General features: G+C 39.3%; 4 protein-coding genes across 4 annotated transcripts; 3 read left to right on the top strand and 1 right to left on the bottom strand.

Moving 5' to 3' along the window:
• Positions 1-107: 107 nt before the first annotated feature.
• LOC124631308 lies at positions 108-1897 on the bottom strand. The gene has a single exon (XM_047165634.1). The coding sequence runs from the start codon at positions 879-881 to the stop codon at positions 129-131; it is 753 nt and encodes a 250-aa protein (XP_047021590.1). The 5' UTR covers positions 882-1897; the 3' UTR covers positions 108-128.
• A 631-nt stretch (positions 1898-2528) lies between these two features.
• On the top strand, positions 2529-11487 carry LOC124631137. The gene is made up of 4 exons (XM_047165335.1): positions 2529-2842; positions 5349-5453; positions 10880-11049; positions 11459-11487. Exons 1-3 carry the CDS (start codon positions 2689-2691, stop codon positions 10990-10992), a joined length of 372 nt encoding a protein of 123 aa, XP_047021291.1. The 5' UTR covers positions 2529-2688; the 3' UTR covers positions 10993-11049; positions 11459-11487.
• On the top strand, positions 7157-8375 carry LOC124631136. Its single transcript, XM_047165333.1, has one exon. It carries the CDS (start codon positions 7555-7557, stop codon positions 8311-8313), a length of 759 nt encoding a protein of 252 aa, XP_047021289.1. The 5' UTR covers positions 7157-7554; the 3' UTR covers positions 8314-8375.
• On the top strand, positions 9393-10517 carry LOC124631135. Its single transcript, XM_047165332.1, has one exon. The coding sequence runs from the start codon at positions 9460-9462 to the stop codon at positions 10444-10446; it is 987 nt and encodes a 328-aa protein (XP_047021288.1). The 5' UTR covers positions 9393-9459; the 3' UTR covers positions 10447-10517.
• Positions 11488-11552: the final 65 nt, after the last annotated feature.

The raw sequence follows: 11552 nt of genomic DNA, 5'->3' as shown, positions 1-11552 counted from the left end.
TCAACTCGAAACAAGGAAGACGAAATAGGGTTGGGAGGATGAAAATAAAATATTTGCAAATAGATTTTCAATTTTATTAGTTAAAAAATAAATAGAATTAAGTTACATTTTTAATCTTATAAAATAATTTAACTGTTGCTTTCTTCGGATGGCGTGCTTGGTGCTGGTGATGCAGGAGCGGGTGTTGTAGTTGTGGCTTGGTTTTGGGCCCAAGCACTGGGGTCTACCATCACATACATAGGATAGGCGTAGGAGGCGGGAGACCACGTCGGTGCAGCCTGGGACATCACGGTGTTCGCTGAGTCTTCACTTAGGCCAGCATCCTTCAGTATACTCATAGCATTAGTGTATGCAGACATCATTTGAGGATAAAACATCTGGAAGGGAAACTGGTAAGGATATTGTGGGACGTTAGCTTGATTTTCACATTTGGGAGCCGACGTTTCTGTTGTTGCCGATGGTATTGTGTATGCGTATGGATATGCAGCGACCTGACCATTTTCAGTTGGAGTTCCAGATTGCACAGGCATAGCGTAGGCGTATTGAACTGGTGCAGTTGGCATCACAGCACGCTTTTGAGTAGCACTTTCTTCGTGTGTAGTTGTGTAACTGGCAGGGTAGGCTACTGGTATAGCAGCAGCATGAGGCTGAGCAGCAGCTGCGACGGGTAAGAAGTTGATCGGCTGATCAACCGCCCATTGTGATTTCACTCCATTTTCTTCTGTGGCAGCGACGAACAGATCTCCTGTGGCCCCGTCATTTGAACGTTTCACGTAGAGTCCGTGAACTGGAGCTAGTTGATTGCTGTTCCATAAGTTTGGGTATCCACTCACACAGGTTACCACTAGGGTACCAAAGAAAGCAGCACTAATGGCGTGCATGTTTAACTTAATGCTACAAAAAATATCCTACTGATATTAAGGACTGATGTTGAAGAATGATAGTACTATGTATTTTGAGGATCATTTATATACTCATTAAATATCATAGGAAAGTGGCGTAAAAATTAATCATACTAAGTTCGTGTTGATTTCCCTCAAGCATGGCACGTACAGCTGTGTTTTTTCTATAGTTTGGTTATCTCGTATGATTGTGACGATAAAGACCGCTTGAAGATGCTCTATCTTGTTTCTGATGATGTTTGCTAAGATAAAATATTTTTATGTACTTTGGGTTAGATAAATTTTACCATTGTTTGTTGAACAAGATGTAAAATTCCGAAATTAATAAAGTGTTCGAAATCCTAGGATGTCAAGCAACATGTATTGGAATCGCACCATTTAAATGGTACGGGCCTCGATAAATATTCAAGCGAAACAGTTTTCTTTGTGAATGTACCTTGTCTTAGTTTATCCTATCTAGTAGAGGCTGTTAAAAACAAGCAACTATACATTATTTGGCTAAACGTGTTCGACAAATACTATGTAGTGCAAATTACATATTTAATAAATGTAGGTGAACAGCAATTGAGAAATACATTATTGGGTACACTCGTACATTACAAACAATGATGACAAATCATTCCGTGTAAAAGCGGACTTCTTCAGGTATTTCTTTATGTCACGTAAACAATAAATTGCGGTGTGTCTCACCAAGGTTACTCAAGCTACATTTAACATAATTAATAATAAGAAATACATTTAAAAATTAATACTTTAAAAAATACAAAAAAGAAAAATCATTTATTTCAGAAATGCACGCTAATACCTATCCTTACAAGACTTTTTAACAATTCCAAACACAACTATGATACGAAGTTTCACCATGAACTTCAGTTTATATTCAGCTTAATCATCAGATCAGTTCGACAGTACCATATTATTGTATTACCATCAGGAAGATGATTCAATTAGATAATATCTTAGATGGAATTACCTACATAGTTACAGGTCGACCTAATAAATAAAGAGTGTTAAAAATCATCATATTTTTAGCTTCTCCTTAAGTATTATACTATAGACTAAAGTAGGTATAATAAAAATGCTCAAGTAGCGTTTATGTACTTTTATCTGGGCTATTTTAAACATGTAGGTATACGCAAAAGCTAAATCTTGTCTTATCTTCTGAATCCCTTCCGCCAGCCATGGGCTATCAAGATCATCATCCTCCGAGCCTTTTCCCAACTATGTTGGTGTCGGCTTCTAGTCTAACCGGATTCAGCTGAGTATCAGTGCTTTACAAGAAGCGACTGCCTATCTGACCTCCTCAACCCAGTTACCCGGGCAACCCAATACCCCTTGGTTAGACTGGTGTCAGACTTACTGGCTTCTGACTACCCGTAACGACTGCCAAGGATGTTCAATGACAGCCGGGACCTACAGATCAATGAACGGAATGGGCTATCAAGATCGTTGCGTTTTATTTTTACCTAAGTATGTCTTAGGATAGTGTTGAAGTCTTTACCCTTCAATTAATTCTTAGTTTTATAAGAAGAGTGCTTAATGCATATGAATGACATAGGATGACGAATTGCGTAATAAATCCAAATAAGACTATATTTCATGCGTAGGCCTCGCCTCGGCAGGATGCCGGATTTTTCAAACAGGTTTTCCGTCATATTTTAGGAACCTTCACCTAATCATTCTACAAAATGTACTATACCAATTCTGGTTTAGATTCACATTTCTATTAAATCGTAAATCTATAACGATCTAGCAGTAACTCGTAACTTGTTATTTGATAACTACTATGGCAATGTTGACGTCATATTTCATGTTAATACTTTGTGCAAGGAGTGTCGTGTTGTTCAGGACTTCCACTTGTCTTCGGGATAACGAGGAGTTCTCTCTCTGCGGGTGGAGATGTCCTGCTACTTGCGTTAACTTGAGGTTCTTGCCTACAGGTATGTACCGTCCTAAAGGTTCATTAATCAAAGTATGTTTTTCTGTATGTGTTGTTTACAAAGACAGAAGATGTAAGCGAATGGTACCTGGTCACGAAGGAGAAAAGACTAGCGGAGATGCCCTAACGCAGGTAGGTCACGCGCCTTCAGGTAGGTCAAATACGTCACGACTACGTCACGGCAGGCGTGGCTGGACACCGCCCATATACCGTCCTTTACATCAAACTGACATCTTGTCATGGTTGTATTTTTACCACAATTTCAACAGATTTTATTTGTTACTCGATCGATTAAAACGATGAAATGCGCTACCATTAGTTGTAGAAATTGCTCAGGATCCAAAATCAAACATACCATAGGATAACATTTCACGTGTAAGTAATATTTTAACTTTAAAACATTTTTTTGCTAGAGACATCTGTCATCGAATAGCTGCATTTCTAGAACCTCTAAGTGAATTTGTATTATTTTCGTATCAATCTTGTATATTATTGGTACCAATTTTTGCCTTAAAAAGCAGCTTCATTTTTCCTTGCATTCTACAAGTTTTTTATAGATTATTTACAAACCAAAACATATGATATATTATCATGAAAATTTAATATTATGAAAAACACCATCTTTCGGTAAGTAGTCGACTTACGTATATTTGAAGTAAAATTGTGTTAATCAAGACAGAGAGACCCGTTACAAAATTAAGTGCTACCAGACATCGAAAATGCAATCACCCATTCTTAAAAAAGGTCTTATTTAAAAAAGCTGCAATTATCTTAAAATTAATCATAACTCTAACTATGTAGATTAATTTATATTCATTACTAGCCGTTTTCCCGCGGTTTCACCCGCGTACCGTGGGAGCTACTGCCCGTACCGGGATAAAATATAGCCTATGTTACTCGCAGATAATATAGCTTTCTAATGGTGAAAGAATATTTAAAATCGGTCCAGTAGTTTTTGAGTTTATCCATCACAACCAAACAAACAAACAAAGTTTTCCTCTTTATAATATTAGAATAGATCAGCAATGTTTTACATAGGTATATCTCTCTTGCCGTACATACTTTTTGAATGTACCTTTACTCAGAGCAACATCCGACTCACATAAAGTCTGCTACTTATTTAGTGGATGCGCCGTTATGATACAGTTGTGAAAACTTTAATTTGATAAACACTGTCCCTATAATTTTAATTCCCATTTTTCTTGGTGAATTTCGTAATGTGGCAACATCGAAAATAACAACAGTCATCGCAGCACGGTTCTAGAACAAATAGAACGAATTTTCGTGCTTGTGATGCCATAGTGGCTAGTAGACGAACTAACACAATGCCATAAGTTGATACTTAAATTACACCATGGGGGTATTTTAGACCCGTGGTGAATAAAAATGATTTTTCATCGAGTCTCCGTTTAATGGTTCCTAGATACCTATTTCATTTCTGGAGGAGTAAATAAATTGTTCTGGGGCAAGTTCTCTGCACAAAATAATACTTATATAACAATTAATTTTCTAACTTTTTTATCTCTCTCTTTTTCTTCGTTCATTTCAAATGAATGCTTCTTTAAACTTTCTAATTGAATTACTATTTTAAAAGAATTATTAATTTTGAGTATTTACTTTACTTTTGAGTATGTCACTAGTGGTCGATGTAAGTTTAGGGTTAGATTTTAATCATCCTATTCCACGCTAGATGAATTTACAAAAAATGGGTGGCTTCCTATAAAAGGCGTTTAAGGGTGTAGCACGGGTGGAGCCAGTAACGTTCCTCGTCCCCCGCTCACCCGAATTTTGGCGCGCTGCTTTGTTAGGAGATTTCTCGTTAGGGCATCTCCGCTAGTCTTTTCTCCTCCGTGTACCTGGTCCTTATTTTATACTGGTTCTTATATTAGGTAGCATAGCTCTAGAATGTACAGGTATTATTAACATTTTAATAGTTTTCCGAGGGTGACAGGATCTGTTTTAAAGTTTTTTACTTTTACTAAAGTTTTATTCAATTAAATAAATAGTATAAACTATATTTACAAACTTAAAATGACTCTGTAAGTAAAAATCAACTAACTATAATAGGTTTTTTAATCAAGGAGGAAAACGGAACACTGTTACGGAAATTAAACGGAAAATAGCATGGACTAACAAATAATGTCATTCTGTAGCCGCTACAACAACAAATATAGAAAATTATAATCAAATAAATATTTTACTCAGATAAAGGTAAAATACATAATCCTGATGCATAATATAATCGGTATTTTATTGAGTAGTTTTTCTGAAAGGATAACAAATATTCATAACGTTTTTCGCAAACTTTGTCATTGTGCACGAGTCCGACTGCACTACGCTGGTATTATGCATTTTAGCGATGCTAAGGAGGAGGATACTAGGTTGATTATGACGGCTTTTTTAGGAGCATAACACTCGTTTTGTAATAGTCTGCAAAGATTTAAAGTCGATCAAGTTATGAGTATTTTCTTCTAGTATTATAAAAGGATTGTTATGTTACATTGCAGACTTGTGTCCATCGACATGGGACTGCCGCGTCGGATGTCGATGCGCTGCCGGCTTCGTCAGAGACGAGTACTCCAAGCAGTGCGTCCTTGTGCAGGATTGTCCTGGTAATATATCGACATCTAACTCTAATAAGAGCCTAGAGCAGTTCTTACACACGCGAGGCCTGATTTTTCGCTACGCATAAATCACATAACCCATCTACTAAGTAGTCCTAACAAAGCCTAAATATATGGTTTGGGTAGGTGACCCCGTTCTTGAGTTATAAAGTTAATTAAAAGAAGATAATAATTTCGCACTGAACAAATCTTGAACACAGTTTCGATTTGTTATAGGCTCACTTTTCCTGGTAACTAAATAAACGTTTAAGCACCTTTAAGTATGCATATTGTTATATCTGCAGCACAGCTGAAGTGTATCTCTATGGTTTGGTAAGCCCTCTGTGCCGCCGTTATTGACGCTATGTTCGCACACCCATGGTCATGAGAGTGTCATCAACGAATTTGCCAAACTAAGTGGCGGACCAAAGTTGTTTTATTCCTTGTTTATTCCCTGCTGTGCTGTAATATTTATTTCGGGATTTGTGCCTATATTTTTCTAAGTTTAATAATACAAAGTTGGGAAATTACATGAGATTACTATGAGTGGACCTTGTACTTTTAATATTGCTTACATCGTATTTGAAATACTTACTATAGTAACAATATCTACAAATCAATAATAACTGGCACACTAGAAAAGTAGAGCGAGTAAAAATATTAAACACTAGTTGCACTACGCGGTTTCACCCGCATACCTGGGAAACTTCTTACCTTACTCGGATAAGTAGCTTCCTAATAGTGAAATAATCACTTGACTTGGTTCAGTAGTTCCGGAACCTATTCGATTCTAACAAACAAACAATCAAATATTTTTTCTTTATATATTAGTATAGATAAAGTATAGATTGTTATTTTGAGTCCACCAAGTTTTGCTGACTCTTCGATTTCGATTCCGTGCTCTCCGAACGTGACTAAAATGAAAATATTCGTATGCATTACGGAATTTGTACCTCTGATTACTATCTATAGATAGTTGTAATATTGTTAAATGGTACCGTTCTGTGAATGCTAATAATGTAAGATGAATCATGCTAACAGTGTCTGACAGTTGCCATGCAAAATAATTTCAGCTACAGGTTTACCAGTCTTACCAGGGGGTGTCGTGTGATTACCTCAACCCAGCTACCCGGGCAACGGCATACGGATATAATTGAGGAGGTCGGATAGGCAGGCTCTCCTTGTAAAACACTGGTTCTCAGTTGCATCCGGTTATAGTCTGGAAGCCTTTTTTTTTTAGGAGGGGGAAATCCTCATGGACTTCCTCCGCCTGGGGAAAGGCGGAGGGGTATGCCGGACTCCTACCGGCTAAAACCCCCTTGTGTCCTCCTTGCTAACTGGGAAAAGACTAGACAGATGATAGGGCTACAGGTTTCTAATAACGAAGATATGATATGCCTGATGATATAACTACATAGTAACATGAGATATAACTGCTAGGTGATATAACTACATGTTATATAATACATACATGCAAGATACACACATACATACGCATACATGCCCTTAGGTACATTTCTAAATTAAAATACGCCGTATATTGAACTAGTACCTACTTACCTATGTTTTCTACCTACAATATGGGGGGCTCATCGTAAAGACTTCAAAATGGTATCACTATGTGATGAATTCCTTGCGACTTTACTTTACTTGAAGCTCACTCAAGATATAAGCCTGAGTACTTCTTAAGGCTCGCCATCGGCTGTGCCAATTCATATAAAAATCGGTTTAGTGGTTTTGGAGTGAAAACCGAAGAGACAGACTTGTGCATTTATAGTAAGGATTACCTACATTAACATAAAGTCTTTAGTTCTACAAGCATGCGTCTGTTTATGCGTGGCTTACGCATTCGTTGATGAGTAGGTCATTAGTATTTTGTCAGTTTATAGTACGTTATTTAATTAATTATTGAGTACAGATATGATTAACCTTATTTGGTGTACTTTGTAGATGTTAAACTTCGGAGTATGCAGAAATATCTCGGTCAAGTACTTGTTTAGTACAGATATTTGCAACCTCAGTAATAACATTCGGCCACAAAGTCAGTTGCACATTACATATAAATATTAGTGTCTCGATAAACACAGCACAGAACACAACAAGAACAACAATGAAGGTGATACTTTTATCTGGTGTGTTCGCCGTCGTCGCGCTGACTGCTTCGGGAGCCCCGACATACTCCGAGGGGAACCAGCCACGATATGTGCAGCAAATGGAAGAGTATCCCCGGGACCGGCGATCACACTACGCCGCGCAGCTGGTGTCACCGTGTGCAGCCGCCAACTCCATCCAGGTTCCTGTGAGTTCCGTGCCCGTGGCAGCCTTCGCCTCGCCCTCATACCAGGCGTACTCCGTCCCCCAATACGGATACGCCGTGCCGCACTACCGCTCCGTGGACGAACAGCTAGAGTCTGAGCTGTTAGGCTTCTCCGACATGGACCAGGGCATGCAGGGACATATGCCCGCAGCCAGGCTGGGAGGATATGGAGCAGTTTCATCTGGAGGTGTGTCTCCTGGCCTCTCCGCTGCCTCGCTGGGAGGTCGGATACTGACACAGGCGACAAGCGGGACTGCGCTCGGAGTGTTCCCCAACGCTAACGTGGGTGGCTGCAGCGTTCCCCTGCTGTTCAGCTGCTCGCCCTCCATAGTGTCGGGACATATGGCGGAGTCTCACGGGCTCGCCTCAGCGTACGGCGGTGCAGTGGGTGCAGTGGGCGCGGCGGGCGCAGTTGGCGGAGCCAGCTCCTACAGGTTGGTGGACGAGGCGATGCAACAAGCGGTGGACTCCCACGAACACCACGATGAAGATCTGCTTACCAACGAGCACATCAGCCAGAACCACGAAACCAGTCATGTCACGCACCAATAAGTGATCTGCATAGTGTATTAGATTAAGATAGTATTTATTACCTTAATGTAAAGTTATTTCAATAAATAGTTATACCCGTATGTTTTTATATTAATTCATCCTTACTCTATGTCTACCTAGATATTTTGCCATGCCTGCCATATTAGTGAGATTTGAACTAAACATAGGTTGTATCAATTATCTTAATATTTATTCTGCTTAACTTAGTCCATGGCACAACAATACCAAAATTCTTCTTAGTTTCGACCGATTTTTACATTAGTGTGGTAAACCTGCAAAAGAGCTTCGCCGACTTCAGACTAACCTGTCGGGGAAGTATCTGCCAACAGTAAGTCGGATAGTATTAACTCATTAAACTATACTATCGGCCGATTAATAAAATTATAGTTTGTTCATATATTGCACAGTGAGTATACTTAGACACCAATGGCTGATAAAAAGGTGAAGGAAAACATCTTGAGGAAACCTGGACTATAAAGTCTGAAATCACCAACCCGCATTGAGCAAGCGTGGTGATTAATGCTCAATCCTTCTCCATGTGAGAGGAGGCCTGTGCCCAGCAGTGGGACGATAAAAAGGTTGTAACAGAAAGATTAAAAAAAAAACTTTTCAAGTTCGGCCATTCAGAGAATGCGTTCCTGACACGTCGCGATTGAACTGACGACGTAACTTTGCAATGGCGTTGCAGTTACGATAAAAATATTTTTGCTGGTTGTTTACCGTTTTAACAATTGAGGAGCATTAAAACAACATTATTATATCAATAATCAATGAATGTAGTTACGTCGTCAGTTCAATCGCGACGTGTCAGGAACGCATTCTCTGAATGGCCGAACTATAACTATGGAGAACGTGGCCACCCTTGTTATTGTTGTTGTTCTGTTATGGGAACTATTTACCTCTGGAGTCAAGTGAGACAGATGGTAAATAATAATAACAAACAAATACATCAACTCCCAATTTTGTAATCATACCTAATACATCAACACTGCAAAAAAAGTATTAATCATAACAAATTGTAACATGAAACCGTGCATTCAATATAATGGATTGACTTTAAATATCTGCTGACGTAGTTATGTGCCGGTTAATCGCATTCAAAAACGCAGTCAAAATTTCAGTTTTAGTTGAACATTGTTCGTGAATATGTTACGCCTGTGTGTAATTTGTATAAGCTTCGGCTTCATTCAGACTGCCCCGTTTGCATACGAGGATCCGTTTATCCCTAACTATGATAGTGTCGATTACAATGAAATAGTTAATAGACCAATACGCAACCTTATCATGAGCAGAGATCCAGAATTGCTACTCAGACCTCTGGAGGTGAGGAGTAAATCAAATGAACATGTGTACAGCGAGAGTGACGAAATCATCAGATTGCCTCCTTCATCAGAAGACTTCAGTGAACTGGAATTGGATTCTTTACCAAAGACAACTTACTTTGAACATGGAATTCAAGCTGCACTTCCTCTGGAATATTTCTTGAATACGCAGAACGCGCCATCACCAATCGTGTGGAACAACCAATACTTGCCCGTTATGGATTCAAGTAACTACGGAGTAAATGGACTGAATACTGATTTAACGGGTAATGTAGATGCAGAACCATACGAAATTGATTTGTATCCGTTAGTGCATACCAGTGTGTCTGCAGCACTGAACTCCGTGTCGCCGGTAAACAGTTTACCACCAGCCTATGCCGCGCAAATGGATGACAACATGTCAACGTTGGAAACTCGCGCTGACTACGATATTGATGTACTGAATCCAGAAAATTCTGAACTAATGCCACCAAACTTGCGAATTACTCGCTCGAGAAGTGATTTTTTGGAAGATTTAGCTCATGATGCGATGATGAATAATCTTCTACCGACCATGAGTGTGCCGTTCGTACGAGGAGCTGGCAGGTCGTCGGTGGCACAGCCGGCGCAGCGGATGGCTCCTGTGACAGCTACCTTCCCTGGAGCGAGAAATAACTGTGCAGTACCTATACTATTGCGCTGTTCTCCGAACATAATTCGCGGGACATTGTCCAATACCTACTTAGAACAATCGCCTCCCGTTGTGTCAGGCGCGGTTTATAGGGAAAAAGACTCCACCAGTCATAAGACGTTGACTAAAGCTAAAATGTAAATCATCATGTTTATGAGTATCAAATAACGTACCCATATGTTTATGCATTGTCTGTACCCAGTAAATAAATGATTGAATGAAAAATTTTGTTTCAATTTTTGACAATTTAATTTTGCTTACCTGATCTACCAACATATTCATGTCTTAAAAATACTAAATGAGTACCTACTCTTAAGTATTGTATATTAATCGATAAGCAGTTTCTTTTGTTCTAACTAACATACAGACAAACAAAACTCTTGAAGTTTCTATCATGTTACCTAGGGATTACGATAAATAATAGAGTTTCCAATTTTAGTGTTCTATTTTGTTTCACAAACCTACAAGAAATACTTAGATTCAACTAAGATTATTCAGTGTTCAGAACGATGTATGCAGTTTTAAGCATAAAAACCACGTGAAACAGCCAATACTTATACCAATTTTTTTTCAGACAATCGACATTGTCCACCGGGCGAGATTCTGGGCACCAACCTGCAGTGCATCAGTCGGACCCACGCCCCTGGCATCAACGAGTCTTATTGGACATTCTACGACAACCCGTAGAAAAACGACTATTCACACGAATTAGGTTAAATCATGGAACAGAAAAAGGTTAAATAAATATTACGTTAATAGTATAATAGTTAAAGTCGTGGTGGCCTAGTGGGCAAAGAACCAACCTCCGAGTGTGAGGGCGCGGGTTCGATTCCAGGTCAGGCAAGTACCAATGCAACTTTTCTAAAGTTTGTATGTACTTTCTAAGTATATCTTAGATACCAAGGACTGTGTTTCGGATGGCACGTTAAACTGTAGGTCCCGGCTGTCATTGAACATCCTTGGCAGTCGTTACGGGTAGTCAGAAGCCAGTAAGTCTGACACCAGTCTAACCAAGGGTATCGGGTTGCCCGGGTAACTGGGTTGAGGAGGTCAGATAGGCAGTCGCTTCTTGTAAAGCACTGGTACTCAGCTGAATCCGGTTAGACTGGAAGCCGACCCCAACATAGTTAGGGAAAAAGGCTCGGAGGATGAAATATTACGTTAATGAACATTAGTTTATAACTTCTTACCCCTCAAACATGGGTAGAAACCGGTAAGATTTGCAATTCTTTTATCACACATGCTTT

The sequence above is a fragment of the Helicoverpa zea genome, chromosome 6, assembly GCF_022581195.2.
Source record: "Helicoverpa zea isolate HzStark_Cry1AcR chromosome 6, ilHelZeax1.1, whole genome shotgun sequence".
Taxonomy (NCBI): domain Eukaryota; kingdom Metazoa; phylum Arthropoda; class Insecta; order Lepidoptera; family Noctuidae; genus Helicoverpa; species Helicoverpa zea.
This window is presented reverse-complemented; position numbering and strand designations above follow the sequence as displayed.

Excerpts from the sequence above, each read along its gene's own strand:
- LOC124631137 (XM_047165335.1), top strand. The coding sequence starts at position 2,689 with ATGGCAATGTTGACGTCATATTTCATGTTAATACTTTGTGCAAGGAGT. Across the intron at positions 2,843-5,348 it reads CTTGAGGTTCTTGCCTACAG|ACTTGTGTCCATCGACATGG; the intron begins GTATGTACCGTC and ends GTTACATTGCAG. Across the intron at positions 5,454-10,879 it reads CCTTGTGCAGGATTGTCCTG|ACAATCGACATTGTCCACCG; the intron begins GTAATATATCGA and ends ATTTTTTTTCAG.
- LOC124631308 (XM_047165634.1), bottom strand. The coding sequence starts at position 881 with ATGCACGCCATTAGTGCTGCTTTCTTTGGTACCCTAGTGGTAACCTGT.
- LOC124631136 (XM_047165333.1), top strand. The coding sequence starts at position 7,555 with ATGAAGGTGATACTTTTATCTGGTGTGTTCGCCGTCGTCGCGCTGACT.
- LOC124631135 (XM_047165332.1), top strand. The coding sequence starts at position 9,460 with ATGTTACGCCTGTGTGTAATTTGTATAAGCTTCGGCTTCATTCAGACT.